This window comes from Coregonus lavaretus, assembly GCF_964263955.1.
Source record: "Coregonus lavaretus genome assembly, chromosome: 14".
Taxonomy (NCBI): domain Eukaryota; kingdom Metazoa; phylum Chordata; class Actinopteri; order Salmoniformes; family Salmonidae; genus Coregonus; species Coregonus lavaretus.
The window spans coordinates 14,646,630-14,666,685 of NC_140001.1; the positions used below are offsets into that span (position 1 = coordinate 14,646,630).

At 45.2% G+C, this 20,056-nt stretch overlaps 2 protein-coding genes across 2 annotated transcripts in view; one reads left to right on the top strand and one right to left on the bottom strand.

The window, feature by feature from the left end:
• LOC311140892 (small G protein signaling modulator 1-like) overlaps positions 1-3,975 on the top strand; it is a gene marked incomplete at both ends in the record, with an annotated part of 107,511 nt that extends 103,536 nt beyond the window's left edge. Inside the window, 4 exons of the mRNA XM_084176164.1 lie at positions 1,522-1,631; positions 1,879-1,975; positions 2,913-3,080; positions 3,887-3,975. Of these exons, the coding sequence (XP_084032290.1) occupies positions 1,522-1,631; positions 1,879-1,975; positions 2,913-3,080; positions 3,887-3,975 (464 nt within the window). The remainder of the gene's footprint in view (positions 1-1,521; positions 1,632-1,878; positions 1,976-2,912; positions 3,081-3,886) is intronic.
• Positions 3,976-9,137: 5,162 nt separating this feature from the next.
• Positions 9,138-19,915, bottom strand: LOC311141485 (kinesin-like protein KIF27; the record flags this gene model as incomplete). Its single annotated transcript, XM_084176828.1, has 14 exons — positions 9,138-9,770; positions 9,896-10,094; positions 10,712-10,915; positions 11,000-11,215; positions 15,065-15,238; positions 15,487-15,549; positions 16,345-16,466; positions 16,555-16,685; positions 17,155-17,336; positions 17,427-17,603; positions 17,743-17,886; positions 18,023-18,951; positions 19,113-19,325; positions 19,594-19,915. The coding sequence occupies 14 exons, from the start codon at positions 19,913-19,915 to the stop codon at positions 9,403-9,405; spliced, it is 3,444 nt and encodes a 1,147-aa protein (XP_084032954.1). The 3' UTR covers positions 9,138-9,402.
• Between the last annotated feature and the right edge of the window lie 141 nt (positions 19,916-20,056).

Genomic DNA, 20,056 nt, shown 5'->3' on the forward strand with positions numbered 1-20,056 from the left:
GCATTAGGAGGAACCCAGGGCCAACCGCACCAGCATATGGTCTCACAAGGGGTCTGAGGATCTCATCTCGGTACCTAATGGCAGTCAGGCTACCTCTGGCGAGCACATGGAGGGCTGTGCGGCCCCCCAAAGAAATGCCACCCCACACCATGACTGACCCACCGCCAAACCGGTCATGCTGGACGATGTTGCAGGCAGAAGAACGTTCTCCACGGCGTCTCCAGACTCTGTCACGTCTGTCACATGTGCTCAGTGTGAACCTGCTTTCATCTGTGAAGAGCACAGGGCGCCAGTGGCGAATTTGCCAATCTTGGTGTTCTCTGGCAAATGCCAAACGTCCTGCACGGTGTTGGGCTGTAAGCACAACCCCCACCTGTGGACGTCGGGCCCTCATACCACCCTCATGGAGTCTGTTTCTGACCGTTTGAGCAGACACATGCACATTTGTGGCCTGCTGGAGGTCATTTTGCAGGGCTCTGGCAGTGCTCCTCCTGCTCCTCCTTGCACAAAGGCGGAGGTAGCGGTCCTGCTGCTGGGTTGTTGCCCTCCTACGGCCTCCTCCACATCTCCTGATGTACTGGCCTGTCTCCTGGTAGCGCCTCCATGCTCTGGACACTACGCTGACAGACACAGCAAACCTTCTTGCCACAGCTCGCATTGATGTGCCATCCTGGATGAGCTGCACTACCTGAGCCACTTGTGTGGGTTGTAGACTCCGTCTCATGCTACCACTAGAGTGAAAGCACCGCCAGCATTCAAAAGTGACCAAAACATCAGCCAGGAAGCATAGGAACTGAGAAGTGGTCTGTGGTCACCACCTGCAGAACCACTTCTTTATTGGGGGTGTCTTGCTAATTGCCTATAATTTCCGCCTGTTGTCTATTCCATTTGCACAACAGCATGTGAAATGTATTGTCAATCAGTGTTGCTTCCTAAGTGGACAGTTTGATTTCACAGAAGTGTGATTGACTTGGAGTTACATTGTGTTGTTTAAGTGTTCCCTTTATTTTTTTGAGCAGTGTACTTTGTAGTCAATTTTAACACTAGAATCAATATTTCTGACTAATATCGATGCAACAGGCCGTTTTCAACCAGATATATATATATATTTTTTTTTTTGTTCAGCTGCTCTATAACACACACACAGACACACAACAACGCTTAGTCAAACAACAGTCTGTCAATGAGACTCATCATAGACTATCACTATATCATACAGAGGTATTGAGAAGTAAGGAAAGAGTACAATGAATAATACTATAAAACAGAGGACAGGTTCTGTTGTGCCTCAGGGTGGACAACTGAAATGGTGATAGAAGAGGACCGCTCAACATTTCTGTCTGTCTTTCCTCTCTCCATCTTTCCTCCCTCTCTCTCTCCCCATCTTTCCTCCCTCTCTCTCTCCATCTTTCCTCCCCCTCTCTCTCCCCATCTTTCCTCCCTCTCTCTCCCCATCTTTCCTCCCTCCCTCTCTCTCCCCATCTTTCCTCCCTCCCTCTCCATCTTTCCTCCCTCTCTCAGAGGCAATGGCCTTTAGCTGTTTCACTGAGCTCATGAAGCGGATGAATCAGAACTTCCCCCACGGCGGGGCCATGGACACTCACTTTGCCAACATGCGCTCTCTCATCCAGGTGAGGCCACAGAGGCCCTTTGTAACGTCTATATTTCTATACGTATTGGCATGCATCCAGTACTTTTCATGAATAGAAAGATACAGTGAATATAACATGTCTAACTTTATGGTCTCAACAAACCTCCATCCTCTCTTCCCGAACCTTTCCCTCTACTCCCCAACCCATCTCTTTTCCTTAAACTGTCTGTCTGCCCTCTCTTTTCTTTCAACTGTCTGCCCTCTCTCCTCCTCCTACCCCTCTGTAGATACTGGATTCGGAGATCTTTGAGCTCATGCACCAAAATGGCGACTACACCCACTTCTACTTCTGCTACCGATGGTTCCTTCTAGACTTCAAGCGTGGTAATAATGACATCCTGCTATGAGGGGACTTATTACTGTAGGGGCAACTCCACGGTAGCAGAGTGATGCTGAGACTCCCATTTTTCACTTTAAAATGTATGCCAAACAAAAACCAATGATTGCAAAGTTAAACAAACCATACAAAAATACATTTATTTGAAGAACAGTACAGATGCAAAGTTTGGTAAGAGAATGAACGAACAAACAGCACAAACCGTCATTCTGTTACCAAACTTTGCATCTGCACTGTTCTTCAGATAAATGTGTTTCCTTGAGCATAAAGTTGTATGGTTTGTTTAACTTTGCAATCATTGGTTTTTGTTTGGCATACATTTTAAAGTGAAAAATCGGAGTCTCAGCATCACTCTGTTACAGTGGAATTGACCGTAGCAAATGGCAATTAAACTTAGGGGAGAGCGTGTTTTCATACTGTCGACCAAATATAAAACGGACAGGAAGCAACGCAAAATAACAAGAATTAGTTATAATGATCCGCTTCCACATCAAGGATATGGCAGGCAGTAAGATCACTCAGGAGAAAGTGCCTTCAGGAGTTGGTCATGAATAAGAAGATGGGTCACTATTGCGTGAAGGACACGTGAGGGCACTTTGAATATGAATCAATGGCTATCTATCTCATTATCAATCCTAGCCTCTCTCCCACCTAGGTGTTTATACCCCTCATATTCAAACACACTTCTCTGTTCACTAAAAACCAAGAGCCCTGAACTCCAATCCCAACCATCCTGACTCATGATTCATCCTCATGTACTGTACTTGCATTCTGAATCCCAAAGTAAATTTCATCTAGCCCAATCAGAGGGCAAGGTGGACCTATTACCATGTTACTTATACCTTATCTAATTCTATCAGATTTAGATTTCCCCCCCATCCCCACACCTGACTCCTGCATCCCCCTGTACTTTTCTATTCTCAGAGCTGGTGTATGACGATGTGTTTGCGGTATGGGAGACCATCTGGGCAGCGAAGCACGCCTCTTCCGGCCACTTTGTCCTCTTCATCGCACTGGCACTGGTGGAGGTCTACCGGGACATCATTCTGGAGAATAACATGGACTTCACCGACATCATTAAGTTTTTCAATGGTAAACTGTCTAACAATGAATCAACAATTCATTCAGTTGTTTGTGGAGCATTGAAGGTATGTCTCCATGCACTTGAAAAAACGATAGGTGTGTGCGTACTATACCTTTTTAATGGTAAACTGTCTGCTGCCTTGCAGCAGCTAATATGAAATACTCAACTAGGGCACAAGCTGTAGATTTACAGATTCATTGTCAATGTAGAGCATTGCATTTCAATTGCCTAGAGAAAGATAATAAACCTAAAATTGCTTTTTGTTAATGTCCAACTTTGTCAATAGCTGAAGGGGTAATAGTAACCTTGAATGGGTACCTGTGCTGAGAAAATAAATGGTTCAATGAATAACACACGCAATTGACCCTTCGCTAAGCGACGCCCCCTTGGTTACTGTTGCAACCTCAGACAATATTTTCCCAGGAAGCCCAATTCCCAATTTAAGCCAATGAAGAAAACCCCTCACAATGATCTCAAACTGTGTTTTTAATACAAAATTAAATTAAACACAGACTACCCTGTGCTAATCAGTAGACTCTCGGGTTTGTTGTGGTGGACTGTCGTTACAATTGCTTCATGGGAACCTGGTAAAATGATGTTTGTAGTGTAGATAGCCACTGGATGGCTCTGATTATGAACTGTCAGCATGCCGTGAAAGGTCATACTCCAGCTCTGAGAATAGAGTTACAGGGGGATGCAGGAGTCAAGGGCTTACCCACACACATAAAATAAATATGGTGTTATAGCCTTGTGCATTGATGCTGGCAGTGGTTCAGCTGGTATGACATCGTCATCTTCTCTCGACTCCTTTCAGAAATGGCCGAGCATCACAACATCAAGCAGATCCTGACCCTGGCCCGGGACCTGGTGTGCAAGGTGCAGACTCTCATTGAGAACAAGTGATCTCCAGGAGCCGTCCACTTCTCTTCTTTATCCTCTTCCAGTTTCCACTTAATCTGTGTCAAGGCATCCTAGTCTGAACAGCTGCAACAGAACAGATAGATCAGGGTTGTGTTTATTAAGGCACCAAATGGAAGAAATGGGACTGAAACAGGGAGGGACTACTTAGACTTTGTTTTCCGTCGCCAAATGTTTTTTAATGTTTTCCGTTGCGTGCCCTGATGAACATGACACAAATGCACTCAGATTAGGGGTCACCTCACACCCTATTCTACACCACAGCCTTCTTCACAGGGTCACCACCACTGTTCACTACCTTCTCCTTATCTATGGTGGCAGGTGACCTAGTGGTTAAGAGCTGACTAGGTGAAAAATCTGTCGATGTGCCCTTGAACAAGGCCCTTAACCCTAATTGCTCCTCTAGGTAACTCTGGATAAGAGCGTCTGCTGAATGACTAAAATATCAAATGTATGTGATACCAGCCAGGGTATACCATGTAATGCTATACCAGTACTTTGTCATTTCAGGTTTTGTCATGGAACACCAAGTGAATGATTACTTTTACCTCCAGTTGTTCTGTCAGTGAAATGGTTTGGTTTATTTTGTATTAAACTGTGACAAATATTTAGTCATAGGATTTGTATGTGTTATGCCTTGTAGACATACTGTTGATTGAAGTGGGGTTAGAATATTCGTACGCAGGGCTGGTTTTACAGACCTAGATAAAATTATTTTACTAGAGAACTGAATATCAGTTAAACATGAATATGGACTATAGATAGTCCTGGACTATTTTAAGATGTGAAAGTTACCAAGTGCAATTCAGTACAGGAGTAGGCTTAACCTGGTCCAGTGAAATGTCCATAATGTTGGAGTTTAAACTCATTAACAGACTCCATCTGGAGCAGTAGTTTACCTGAGTAAATTAGGTGACATGTAGGGTACCTACCAACCTGATGTGCCAAAGGCCAATGCAGGAAGCAAATTAAATCAGCTTAAATGCTATACTGTGTTGAATAAGTAGACTACCTCACAAGTGACCCTGTCCCAAGTAAGTTGTTACTGCATGTAGTTTGGTAGGTACTGTAGGTGTTACCTCACAATCTATTTTTGAATTCCTTTAAATTGAAATTAAGTAAAACAATTCATTGGTTTGCTTAAAGCGGCAATCAGCAGTTGAAACAATAATACACCCGTTTCGGTAAAAAGCTGAGGGATGGGCTGGAGAAATGTAATCACTCTCAAATTCATAGACAGAGCTATGGATGGAAGTACTGATCATCCATGAAATCAACATTATAGTTTTAACCATGTTTTGAGGCTATATAGTGTTTGTTTACATTTACTTTGTTCACAAACATTGGAGTAAAACAAACTTATATTTTGGGTTCTGATGGGCTACGATAGTTGAACTAAGCATTTATAAGTTATATTCTTCAAGAATCAATGGGTGCATATCATTAATGTATAAGTTTAAATGGATGTAGCAACCTCAGATTGCCCCTATAAAGGGTGGAATGGTTCATTTTTACACAAAGACACGAAAAGCCAAGACAGAGGTTTTCTTTGCTCTTTGGTTTGATTAGGTGTGAAATAGGAAAGAATTACTCCCATTGTAGTCAGGTCCTAACAGAGACGTGCCACTGGTCTGTATACCCTGTAAACCTGTGTGTATGGGCATGACATGTGGCACTGCACACTGGTAGGAGGCATGAATCTGTTGAAACCATGTCGGCAATTTAGTAATGGGCAATGTTTTGATCATTTCCCATATTCTGCCTTGTTTGTCTATTCTGTATTATGTCTGTATACTGTTGTGTGTGAATTGTACTGTAAGGAAAACTAAACAAAAGAGGCAAATCTAATCCTAGTCAAAACGTATATTTATGATACATAGAGAAAAACGTATGTGATTGTACACGTGACTTAGTGACTTATTGTTGTCTGGGCAGAAATGGATACAAAAAGCAATTTAACGGTCCTCTTATTTCTTATCCCATTATTTATACAGTGGGGGAAAAAAGTATTTAGTCAGCCACCAATTGTGCAAGTTCTCCCACTTAAAAAGATGAGAGAGGCCTGTAATTTTCATCATAGGTACACGTCAACTATGACAGACAAAATGAGAATTTCTTTCTCAAGAAAATCACATTGTAGGATTTTTTATGAATTTATTTGCAAATTATGGTGGAAAATAAGTATTTGGTCAATAACAAAAGTTTCTCAATACTTTGTTATATACCCTTTGTTGGCAATGACACAGGTCAAACGTTTTCTGTAAGTCTTCACAAGGTTTTCACACACTGTTGCTGGTATTTTGGCCCATTCCTCCATGCAGATCTCCTCTAGAGCAGTGATGTTTTGGGGCTGTCGCTGGGCAACACGGACTTTCAACTCCCTCCAAATATTTTCTATGGGGTTGAGATCTGGAGACTGGCTAGGCCACTCCAGGACCTTGAAATGCTTCTTCCGAAGCCACTCCTTCGTTGCCCGGGCGGTGTGTTTGGGATCATTGTCATGCTGAAAGACCCAGCCACGTTTCATCTTCAATGCCCTTGCTGATGGAAGGAGGTTTTCACTCAAAATCTCACGATACATGGCCCCATTCATTCTTTCCTTTACACAGATCAGTCGTCCTGGTCCCTTTGCAGAAAAACAGCCCCAAAGCATGATGTTTCCACCCCCATGCTTCACAGTAGGTATGGTGTTCTTTGGATGCAACTCAGCATTCTTTGTCCTCCAAACACGACGAGTTGAGTTTTTACCAAAAAGTTCTATTTTGGTTTCATCTGACCATATGACATTCTCCCAATCCTCTTCTGGATCATCCAAATGCACTCTATCAAACTTCAGACGAGCCTGGACATGTACTGGCTTAAGCAGGGGGACACGTCTGGCACTGCAGGATTTGAGTCCCTGGCGGCGTAGTGTGTTACTGATGGTAGGCTTTGTTACTTTGGTCCCAGCTCTCTGCAGGTCATTCACTAGGTCCCCCCGTGTGGTTCTGGGATTTTTGCTCACCGTTCTTGTGATCATTTTGACCCCACGGGGTGAGATCTTGCGTGGAGCCCCAGATCGAGGGAGATTATCCATTTCCTAATAATTGCTCCCACAGTTGATTTCTTCAAACCAAGCTGCTTACCTATTGCAGATTCAGTCTTCCCAGCCTGGTGCAGGTCTACAATTGTGTTTCTGGTGTCCATTGACAGCTCTTTGGTCTTGGCCATAGTGGAGTTTGGAGTGTGACTGTTTGAGGTTGTGGACAGGTGTCTTTTATACTGATAACAAGTTCAAACAGGTGCCATTAATACAGGTAACGAGTGGAGGGCAGAGGAGCCTCTTAAAGAAGAAGTTACAGGTCTGTGAGAGCCAGAAATCTTGCTTGTTTGTAGGTGACCAAATACTTATTTTCCACCATAATTTGCAAATAAATTCATTAAAAATCCTACAATGTGATTTTCTGGATATTTTTATCTCAATTTGTCTGTCATAGTTGACGTGTACCTATGATGAAAATTACAGGCCTCTCTCATCTTTTTAAGTGGGAGAACTTGCACAATTGGTGGCTGACTAAATACTTTTTTTCCCCACTGTATATTCCAGTCAACCACTGTGTATTATGTTCTTCTGTTCTTTTAATCAAATTAATGTTTTTTGTTGTTGTTTTGGATAAATGCTTGGCCTGGCCACTGAAATAAATGTGTATTTGCAGAGATGAGGAGAACTAAGAATAGAGTCCAAAGAATGACGTATTCACTCTTGCTTTAAAAGTTGGAAGATGACGGTGAATATCATATAACATAGCTCAGCTATTGTGCTCCGTAACAATTGCCACTCATGGTTGCCAATTCAAGGGTTGGGTGGATGCTTAGATCTCTGGCAGGTAGGAGTAAGATGGATATCGTTATGAATTTGGCCATGGGAATCCATCTAAAACAGGTGAATCTAGGAAACAGATGAAGTATTAGGGGTGTATTACTTTATCTTGATGTAGCCTCGCTGTTGAGATTTATGTAGGGGATTATATGTGTGTGTCCATTCCCTTACATGAATGCTAATCGTAAATGAAGATATCTCTTTAATCCCCGTTGCCTGCCTAGGTAGGACATCACTTCAGTTTTACCAGTGTTGTTTCATGAATGTGTTGACATCTATTGCCTTGAGTGTTGGTGGTTCTCTGTGAATGCAAACTGCTGTATGTTACACCAGAATAATTCTTATTCTGGTGTAACAAGAATTGTATTATCTTGTAACGTATTTATTTGCAAACATATTTATTCATTACGTTTCTGCTTTTGTATGTAAAGCTAATATACTTCATATTTTGTGGTCGGTAATAAACAAAATATTGAAAACAATCAAATTCTAAATATAAATTAAATTGTATATGTATTTGTTAAAAAAAAAAAGGAATGATTCTTATTTTTCCAATTGCCTTTCTAATGTAGCTTTATTTCTGATCTTGAGAACTACATCTTGAGAACTACATCACACAGGTATGAACACACAGGTATGAATTACGGCTCCAACAAGAATGACCTTTTGAATATAATGTTTTTATTTTGAGGCCCACTGGATCTTTAAGCTTTTTGTTTTGCAACAGAACTGTTTTAGAAGGGTGGTGGTGGATCACTAACCTTGTTTATCAGCCAGGCTACTTGGGATCAGACTAACATTTTTGGGAATATGATATTAGAGCCATGTATTAGTTATATACATGTATAAGTTATATTTTTCAAGAATCAATGGGTACCAGTAATAACATTTACCATTGAATAGCAATAACTATTGCAGATTGCACCTTTAACATTAAACAGCAGTCTGCAAAGATAAATGTACATCCAATTGGTAAACCATGCAAATGAACAGGTTTGATTCAATCAATTTGATTTCAACAGTTGTTCAACACTAAAATAACCAAAACCACACCCAAGGAAACAGAGTAAATCACAGGTAAACTATATTGCATGAATGACCAGTGGCTTGCTTTAGTTTGGAGTGGCCCGAGGGTCTAGAACACTGCAAACACACTACTGTATAAAACACACACTCTTATAAACAAAGACATCTTAAAACGTTAAAAAATAATATATATATTTTTTTTTTTAAATATAAACTATTTTCTAATAGACATTATTTTGATATCCATTTAGCTATATGGGCTCATCTGATCTCTGACTAACTGATGAGTCTCTGCAGTTTGAAGTGCAATTCAGTCAGATTTTAGTGCTGTAAAGGGCAGAGAGGGCTTTCACTCCGTGCTTGGAATCACTCGACGTGTCTCAACAGTTTCACAGTTAGTGGCTTCCGTTCCTTGCCTCCTCTCCTTCATCCACATTGATCCTATCGACTTAGATTCACCTGACCTCTTCTTCTAGATCAGTGTGGACGAATGAAATAAGTGGTCGATATGTGCTTGAGCCTCCTGGTCAGTAAGTGTTTCTGGACACTTCAATGGAGTCCTCCTGGAATGAGCCTCTGCTGGCCCTCAGGGCAGAGCGCACCCTAGTGCTGCAGAGGTCAGAGGGTAAGAGCTGCCTCAGCTCCCTACGGGACAGACGGACAGGGGCCAGCTCCACTCTAGGAGTCTGCAGGCTGAGGCTGTCCCCTGCTCCGTCACTGGCCTCCTTCCTGCCCTGTGTCTGCAGGTCTGGAGCCTGGGGGGGGAGGGAGTCTGTGACCAGCTCTCGGAGCTTCCTCTTCAGCTCACGACTGGAGCTCTTATAGAAGAACAGGTCTCTCTCCAGCTGCTGCAGCCTAGCCTGGACCGCCTGATCACTGTCCCCTGAGCCACCCTCTACACACAAACACAAAATTAGCAGTAAGAATACTGTAAAACACACAGGAACACAATGAAAGGTCAGGAATACCACACTCTCAAACATTTACCACATTGATGCACACACACACGCACACACAGACCTCGTCGTTGCTGCAGTAGTAACTGTATGCTGTGTTGGTGCTCTCGATTCTGCTCAGTGAGCCGGCGGTCTGTGTCCAGAGTGAGGCGCTGTAGAGCTGCCTCCATTTCCCTGGTCGCCGCCTCCTGCTCTCCACTCTGCAGCTGCAGCTCCTCACAGCGCAGCTGCAGTTGCCGCTCCGACTCCCGCAGACACAGCACCTGGAGGGGCCAAGGGAACGCTTTCAACTTTTGCCAGCTTAGTAGGAGGCTGATGGAAGGTTAGAAGTGTAGTGGATGTCTTATTTTTGCCCATGTAAAGCTTTGAGATTACACTGCAATGAAAAGCACTATACAAATGAAATGTATTATTATTATCATCATCTCTTGAACCAGTCCCACTTCTGCACCAAACCTTTTTCAACCTCTCAAATCTCAATCCCAGCCCCCCAGCCTTTCCTCAAATGAGGGTTCTAATGCAGAGTGTACTGTCGACCAGATACTACTTTGTAGTAGGCATCACCTAGTTCTCCCTTTGTGGGTGTTTATTCAAAACAGCATGCAAAATAGCATGTTCCACTATCCAGTACAGTCTCAAAGCTGACTAGGCTAGCTAGACCCTCCCTCTCCCGATTGGTTATCACACAGCAAAGTTTCTGACGATGATTTGCATCTGATTTGAACTTTGCACAACTCTGGTCGTATCGCTTGCCAATGGTCAAAAGTATCCTCATGTGGCCTCCCTCCTTCTAAAATGACTGAATTACGGTAGTTTGGTGTAGCTGTTCGCTCAAAGTAGTTTGTGGTGAGTGTGTTTGTGTGTGTGTTGGGACTCTGACCTTGTTGAAGTATTTGACCAACAGTGCAGAGGCCTCTGGAAGTGGCAGCTCCCTCAGCGCCCTCATGACGTCATTGTCTCCGTGGGCGGGATTAGACGTGTCCCCGAGCTCTCTCTGTCTCTCCTGGATGGAACGGTTCTTAAACTCTACTGCAGCATCCAGTGCCTCCAGGGCCTCCTCCAACTGCAGCAGAGCATGCTCCTCCTACACACACACACCATTTATCAGCCCTCTGCAGTCAGAGTGACACCCAGCCGGAAGGAAGGTGTTGAACGTTGAGGAGCTCACCTCTGGCGTGAGCACACTGCCGTCTCTCAGCTGCGTGTCCAAGGTGTCCCTCCTCTGGCGCAGGCTCTCCCTCTCCTTCAGCAGCTCCTCCATAGACACACCACACAGCCCCTCTGTCGGGGAGGACTGTCTCCTCCTTACCCCTCCTCTCTCCTCCAGCTCCTGATCCAAAGCTCCCAGACGAGCCGACACTCGCAGCAAGTCCTGACTCAGAGCCTGAGGAATACACATGAACGTACGCACACACACTTTCAATTGCAGATAACAACACTTGAATGCGGTAACTTACACAAACAAAAATATGATATACGTTTTTTTTTAAATATATAAATATACAGTAAATCAAATCAAATTTTATTGGCCACATGCGCCGAATACAACAGGTGCAGACATTACAGTGAAATGCTTACTTACAGCCCTTAACCAACAGTGCATTTATTTTTAATAAAAAATTTGAATAAAACAAAAAAGTGTTGAGAAAAAAAGAGCAGAAGTAAAATAGAATAACAGTAGGTAGGCTATATATAGAGGGGGGTACCGGTGCAGAGTCAAGGTGCGGGGGCACCGGCTAGTTGAGGTAGTTGAAGTAATATGTACATGTGGGTAGAGTTAAAGTGACTATGCATAAATAATTAACAGAGTAGCAGCAGCGTAAAAAGATGGGGTGGGGGGGGGGCAGTGCAAATAGTCTGGGTAGCCATGATTAGCTGTTCAGGAGTCTTATGGCTTGGGGGTAGAAGCTGTTGAGAAGTCTTTTGGACCTAGACTTGGCACTCCGGTACCGCTTGCCGTGCGGTAGCAGAGAGAACAGTCTATGACTAGGGTGGCTGGAGTCTTTGACAATTTTGAGGGCCTTCCTCTGACACCGCCTGGTATAGAGGTACTGGATGGCAGGCAGCTTGGCCCCAGTGATGTACTGGGCCGTACGCACTACCCTCTGTAGTGCCTTGCGGTCGGAGGCCAAGTAGTTGCCATACCAGGCGGTGATGCAACCAGTCAGGATCCTCTCAATGGTGCAGCTGTAGAATTTTTTGAGGATCTGAGGACCCATGCCAAATCTTTTCAGTCTCCTGAGGGGGAATAGGCTTTGTCGTGCCCTCTTCACGACTGTCTTGGTGTGTTTGGACCATGATAGTTTGTTGGTGATGTGGACACCAAGGAACTTGAAGCTCTCAACCTGTTCCACTACAGCCCCGTCGATGAGAATGGGGGTGTGCTCAGTCCTCTTTTTTTTTCCTGTAGTCCACAATCATCTCCTTTGTCTTGGTCACGTTGAGGGAGAGGTTGTTATCCTGGCACCACACGGCCAGGTCTCTGACCTCCTCCCTATAGGCTGTCTCATCGTTGTCGGTTATCAGGCCTACCACTGTTGTGTCGTCGGCAAACTTAATGATGGTGTTGGAGTCGTGCCTGGCCATGCAGTCATGGGTGAACAGGGAGTACAGGAGGGGAATGAGCACGCACCCCTGAGGGGCCCCCGTGTTGAGGATCAGTGTGGCAGATGTGTTGTTACCTACCCTTACCACCTGGGGGCGGCCCGTCAGGAAGTCCAGGATCCAGTTGCAGAGGGAGGTGTTTAGTCCCAGGATCCTTAGCTTAGTGATGAGCTTTGAGGGCACTATGGTGTTGAATGCTGAGCTGTAGTCAATGAATAGTATTCTCACGTAGGTGTTCCTCTTGTCCAGGTGGGAAAGGGCAGTGTGGAGCGCAATAGAGATTGCATAATCTGTGGATCTGTTTGGGCGGTATGCAAATTGGAGTGGGTCTAGGGTTTCTGGGATAATGGTGTTGATGTGAGCCATGACCAGCCTTTCAAAACACTTAATGGCTACAGACGTCAGTGCTACGGGTCGGTAGTCATTTAGGCAGGTTATCTTAGAGTCCTTGGGCACGGGGACTATGGTGGTCTGCTTGAAACATGTTGGTATTACAGACTCAGTCAGGGACATGTTGAAAATGTCAGTGAAGACACTTGCCAGTTGGTCAGCACATGCTCGGAGTACACGTCCTGGTAATCCGTCTGGCCCTGCGGCCTTGTGAATGTTGACCTACTTAAAAGTCTTACTCACATCGGCTACGGAGAGCGTGATCACATGGTCATCCGGAACAGCTGGTGCTCTCATGCATGCTTCAGTGTTGCTTGCCTCGAAGCGAGCATAGAAGTGGTTTAGCTCGTCTGGAAGTCTTGTGTCACTGGGCAGCTCGCGGCTGTGCTTCCCTTTGTAGTCTGTAATAGTTTTCAAGCCCTGCCACATCCGACGAGCGTCAGAGCCGGTGTCGTACGATTCAATCTTAGTCCTGTATTGACTCTTTGCCTATTTGATGGTTCGTCGGAGGGCATAGCGGGATTTCTTATAAGCGTCCGGGTTAGATTCCCGCTCCTTGAAAGCGGCAGCTCTACCCTTTAGCTCAGTTCGGATGTTTCCTGTAATCCATGGCTTCTGGTTGGGGTATGTACGTACCAGTCAAAGGTTTGGACACACCTACTCATTCAAGGGTTTTTCTTTTTACTATTTTCTACATTGTAGAATAATAGTGAAGATGTCAAAACTATGAAATAACACATATGGAATCATGTAGTAACCAAAAAAAGTGTTAAACAAATCAAAATATATTTTAGATTTTAGATTCTTCAAAGTAGCCACCCTTTGCCTTGATGACAGCTTTGCACACTCTTGGCATTCTCTCAACCAGCTTCACCTGGAATGCTTTTCCAACAGTCTTGAAGGAGTTCCCACATATGCTGAGCACTTGTTGGCTGCTTTTCCTTCACTCTGCGGTCCAACTCATCCCAAACCATCTCAATTGGGTTGAGGTCGGGTGATTGTGGAGGCCAGGTCATCCGATGCAGCACTCAATCACTCTCCTTCTTAGTCAAATAGCCCTTACACAGCCTGGAGGTGTGTTTTGGGTCATTGTACTGTTGAAAAACAAATGATAGTCCCACTAAGCGCAAACCAGATGGGATGGCGTATCGCTGCAGAATGCTGTGGTAGCCATGCTGGTTAAGTGTGCCTTGAATTCTAAATATATCACAGACAGTGTCACCAGCAAAGCATCCCCACACCATCACACCTCCTCCTCCATGCTTCACGGTGGGAACCACACTTGCGGAGATCATCCGTTCACCTACTCCGCATCTCACAAAGGCATGGCGGTTAAAACCAAAAATCTCACATTTGGACTCATCAGAGCAAAGGACAGATTTCCACCAGTCTAATGTCCATTGCTTGTGTTTCTTGGCCCAAGCAAGTCTCTTCTTATTATTGGTGTCCTTTAATAGTGGTTTCTTTGCAGCAATTCGACCATGAAGGCCTGATTCACAGAGTCTCCTCTGAACAGTTGATGTTGAGATGTGTCTTTTACTTGAACTCTGTGAAGCATTTATTTGGGCTGCAATCTGAGGTCCAGTTAACTCTAATGAACGTATCCTCTGCAGCAGAGGTAACTCTGGGTCTTCCTTTCCTGTGGCAGTCCTCATGAGAGCCAGTTTCATCATAGTGCATGATGGTTTTTGCGACTGCACTTGAAGCAACTTTCAAAGTTCTTGAAATGTTCTGGATTGACTGACCTTCATGTCTTAAAGTAATGATGGACTGTCGTTTCTCTTTCCTTATTTGAGCTGTTCTTGCCATAATATGGACTTGGTCTTTTACCAAATAGGGCTATTTTCTGTATACCCCCCTACCTTGTCACAACACAACTGATTGGCTCAAACGCATTAAGAATGAAAGAAATTCCACAAATTAACTTTTAACAAGGCACACCTGTTAATTGAAATGCATTTCAGGTGACTACCTCATGAAGCTGGTTGAGAGAATGCCAAGAGTGTGCAAAGCTGTCATCAAGGCAAAGGGTGGCTACTTTGAAGAATCTAACATCTAAAATATATTTTGATTTGTTTAATACTTTGTTGGTTACTACATGATTCCATATGTGTTATTTCATCGTTTTGATGTCTTCACTATAATTCTACAATGTAGAAAATAGTAGAAATAAAGAAAAACCCTGGAATGAGTAGGTGTGGTACTGTATGTCAATTTCTATGCCCTGCTCTGTGATTACCTGGCTGGAGCGGAGCCTCTTGATCTGCAGCTGTTTCCTCTCCTGGACACAGGCCTCTCGGTGCTGCAGCACCTCTTCTCTGTGCCTCAGCTCCTCCTCCAGCTCCTGCAGGCTCCTCCTCCTCTGCAGAGCACCCTCCTCCTCTTGCTCCAGCCACGTACGTCTCTCAGACAGCTGGGCATCGTACACGGCCAAAACGAACATGTCCACATTTCAAAACACACAAACACAATTTGACTATTTTAAACTATGTTGAATATCCAAATGTGGTCTAAGGAATCACCATGACTGCATGGTGAACATTGAAATAGCCTTTTTTGCCATAACACACACATCCTGCAGGGAGGGGCAGCCGACCCTAAACCTGTGATAATTTGCAGATGTCATGTGGGCTCACTTATAATTCTGGAAAGTCATTCTACCTTTTCCTCAGAGTCTTTACAGGCCCCATTTTGAAAGACAGCCATTTTGTCTGTCCCCAGGTCCTGCAACACAGCAGCATCAAACCCTTTAGCATGCTGTTCAATTATTGAAGAACCACGTTAATGACAGTATCGATTTAGGTTTTAAGAATCAAGATAAAGTGACTCTCAGGAGCATTCGGTTTTGCAATTGCATTTATTATTTAGGATTTGTGTGCCCATGAAAACTGTTTTCACCCCGCAACATAAGAAGACACTAAATGTTATGTTGTTACACTGCATTTCTGAGATCTCTATACAAAAAAAACTGGCCTACAGCTAGATCCAGGATTCAAGTTCAATGTCTAATTTAACAGATTTTTGCTTAATATATGATATCAACAATTTACACTGCCATAAATGCAAGGACAGAAAAGTAAAGTTTTATCTCACACGATTTTGGACAAATCCATCAAGACACCAACCATGATAAAGGAGTAAACATAGGTTTTAAATAAACTCGTGAATTTTATTGAATATATCTATGATCCCACCAGATATCTTAATGTAATGGCATGAAAAAATATATTTGATTATTATCAACGACTTATCAACAGCTGTAACAAGTTGTCCAGTGTAGGAAATCCTCACTGGTACCCTAGTTTATAGATAGACCAAAATGCTTTAAGACTGATTTGTGAGTGCTCTACAAATTCTTTATGAATACTCTATGAGTGCTGTATTAATGCTTTATGAATATTCTATGAGTACTGTATAAATGCTTTATGAATACTCTATGAGTGCTGTATAAATGCTTTATGAATAATCTATATGAGTGCTGTATAAATATTCTCTTAATGTTGTATTGTTAGCACTGACCTTGGTCCTGTGTAGATCCCTGGAGCCACTGGTTTGCAGACTAGCCCTGATCTGTGTCTCCGCCTGCATTAGGCGCTGCAGGTTCACCGTCTGACTCTGCCTCACTCTGCGCTCCTCGCGCTCTACGGAAGGCACAGGCCGGGCTTAGCAATGAAACAGAAATGACAGGAAATATAAGACTCTTAAAGTGTCATATAACACTGTATTTACCTGTAGGGAGTTTTGACGGTTGAGGTAACTGGAGTACGTCCTGAATCTGGTCCAAACTAGTATTTTGCGTCTGGTTCTGGTTAAAACAGGCTGGGTTCTGTCTGCTTGTCCATGTGCGGTTCATAGAGCACCTGCAATATAGTTCAATATTAAGTAAGTATTCTGTCCTGAGGAAGCAGAACAATTACATAACTCAGAAGAAGGAGGTCATGGTGCATTTCCACTGAGGATTTACCCCGGTGTTGTACCAATTGTGTTTCCACCTCCACGGCCCGGCTCCTTGGACTCACTGGACCATGGCCTCAGTGGACCTGCTCTAACTTGGGGCAAGGGCATGTCCACTGGGGCTTTTAGGGCGGCATTTAAAAAACAATGGCTAATTGTGAACATCGGTTTACGCCTTTAATGGTTAACACCGTCTCACAAAGCAACTGTTTAGATTAGGCAGAGGTTGTTGATTCTGCTCTTCAAAAGTCCTCACTGTCAGCTCTAGCTATGGAAACACAATGTCCCTAGTATAACATCAGGGTGTGTATACACTAGTGGAACAGCTGTTACAGTCCAAAAGCAGCATTACATTATTATATCAGTCTTTCTCACCTGAATCCCTTACTCCCTCCCTGCTCCTCCTCCTCTTCCTCCTCTTCCCTCCTTTCCTCCTGTGCTCTTTGTGGGCAGAGGACCTCGTCTCTCTCCTCTATCTGAGCCAGCAGCAGCTGACTGCGGGTCTTAAAGGCAGCCATCACCCTCTCCAACGAACAGGCCGGAGGACTAGTGTGGATCTGCATAAGAGACACACAAAGACAAACTTAGCCATTGTCGCACACACACACACTCGCACACACACACTCACAGTTGCTCTGGACACGTACCTTCCTCGTACCACAATGGCCTTGGCCCTGGCTGATCTGGGGAACACTGTGAGGTCTCCTCGCCGACTTCCCAGAGGCCCCGGTTTCCAGCGAGGCTCCCGAGGATCCCATCCTGGAGGTCAGGAGGTCACCGTGAAGACGATCGATTAACAGCTGCTGCTCCACCAGCTGCTCGCTCTGCACACTCAAACAACGGAAACCGTCAGTTGTCAACCAATGTAGAAATGCCCCATTCTATCTTTGCCTCCACGTTTCTTAATTTCTCGCCATCCTCCAGCTCAGCTCAGAGTCTCTGTCATTCTCTCTCTCTCCTTACCTGTTTGCGTCTGTGCTCCCTCTCCTCCTGTAAGGACTGGAGGTGTCTCTGTTTCTCCTGTAGCAGTGTCTGCACCTGTTTCTGCACCTGCTGCAGCTCTGCCTCCCTCTGGTCAAACACCTGCTCGTCTATAGCCAGAGTATCCTGATGGAGGGAGGGAGAGTAAAAAAGAGATAGGGAGGAGAGAGAAAGAGAGAGTTACAATTCATACCTCTATTTAGAATACGGTGTGAAAATGGATAATACTGAGGAAACAAAGCTGAGAAACAGAGCCCACTACCTGGCACTTCCTGAGCTCTCGTCTGAGCTGGAGGATGGTGATGTGGTGAGGTTCGTCCCCTGTGTCCCCCACAGGGTGTTGGTGGTCAGTGTGGCAGGAGTGGCTAAGCTCCTCGTGTCTCTCCAGCCATTCCTGCAAGCGCTGCTGCAGAGCAGGACTCAGGGTGGAACTCTGGAGCTCCTCCAATATGAAGGTAGCGTCCTGTGCAAGGCAGCAGTACTGGGGCTCCTCCACTAGGCCCGCACCCTTGTCATCACGCTCTTCCTGAGGGGCCCGTTTTGAGCTGTCAGTCATAGTAACCCCTCCCCCTGTCTTATTCCTCTCTCTCAGTGCCTCTTTCAGAGTCTGGACCTCTTGCTCCAGCTCCTCCACACGAGCCTCTCCAGGCTGCCAGCCCGGACACACCCTGGCAGGACACAACCCAGGCTGGTTCTTCACGTGGCGTGCCCGTGAGGCAAACTGCAGCACGCTCAATGTCTCCGTGACACTGTGGTGGGAGGGGCTGACGCAGGCCACCATGAGTGTGTGGGCGGTGCCGCCCAGTGAGTCCCGGAGGAGGCGTGTGATCTTGGCGTCACGGTACGGCACATGGTTGCCACGACGATGGGGGTCGGAGAGTGCACGGATGACGTTGCCCAGCGCTAGCAAGCCGGTGTTAATGTGGACAGACTCTTTGAGGCGCAGGCCCGTGTTCCCAGTGCGTGCAGCCCTCTCCGACCCAGCCAGATCCACCAGGTGGAGTTTAGAGGAACGGACAGAGCCATCGTCGTGGTTATGCTGCGTCAGCTGCACGGTGACGATGGCGTGAGAGCGGCTGGAGCGCTCGTTCATCTGAGTGGGGCCAGTGTGTCTCAGGGCATTGCCAGCCTCCAGGATGCTCTGCAACTCCTCAGCTGAGGTAATCACAGTCTCTCTGGCCCCCACCACAACTGAAACACACATTCACTACAGTCAGATTCCATACAGCATGTATGTTCACACACCACCAGCCTCAGTACAACCTCTATCAACACTGTAAAACACATTTAATTTGGTCATACTGGATCCACACACACACACATGCCCTAGCACAGTCAGTGAGGGGTGTTACCTATGTTGCCCCTGTCGTCCTCTCTGATGTGCAGCTCTCTGTGTGCGGTGTGGAGCTCTAGCAGGTCCCTGAGCTCCTCCCGGTACAATTCCACATAGGACACCCTCACATCTGCTGCAGCCCTGACATCAGCAGCCCTCCTCTCCCCCAGGAGCACAAACAGTTCCGCTGCAACCTGACCAATGATCCCACTTTCCTCCTCTGGCAGAGATGCTAACAAGGGTACAAGTATTACAGAGGGAGAGCAAGTTCCATGGTAAAAACACAAAAGCAGAGTTGTGATGATAATATAAAGTGGCCTATGATCAGAAAGTTCTCTGCATTTGCCTAAGGTTTTCCTCCTGTGCCAGTGACAGCTCAGTTTAGAATTGTAGTGGTAGTTGATTATTCAAGGACTAATGTCAGAACATCATCGTCCCTCAATGTACTTGGTGTCTGCATGATGTCAAAGAGTACAGTTGCGCTCATACTGTTAACTTACCAATATGTCCCCCGCCAAGGGTGTACGTTTTCCCAGACCCGGTTTGTCCGTAGGCGAACACTGTAGCATTGTAGCCGTCAACGAGGGATGCCACCAGAGATTTGACACATGACTCGTAAAACTGATCCTGCGATGCGGTCGGTCCAAAGACGTGGTCAAAAGAAAATGTTCGGTCGCTACCCAGCATCACCTGGGCGCTGTCGGGCACCACGCGCACACACACCTGATGATTGTGTAGCACTTCTTTGGGAAGCAGCGGTCTGACCCGAACCGCAACCCGCACACACACCTCTCCCATGACCAAACCGGACGCTGGTAACATTATATACAAAATGAGTCACTTTATTTAACTCTATGGAGTTTCACACAGACCCTCACTTCCTTTCCCTGATGAAGGCATGTCTACAGAAAAAGTCTTAACTTGCTGACTTCAGCAACCACGACTTTCTCGCACTTCGAACCG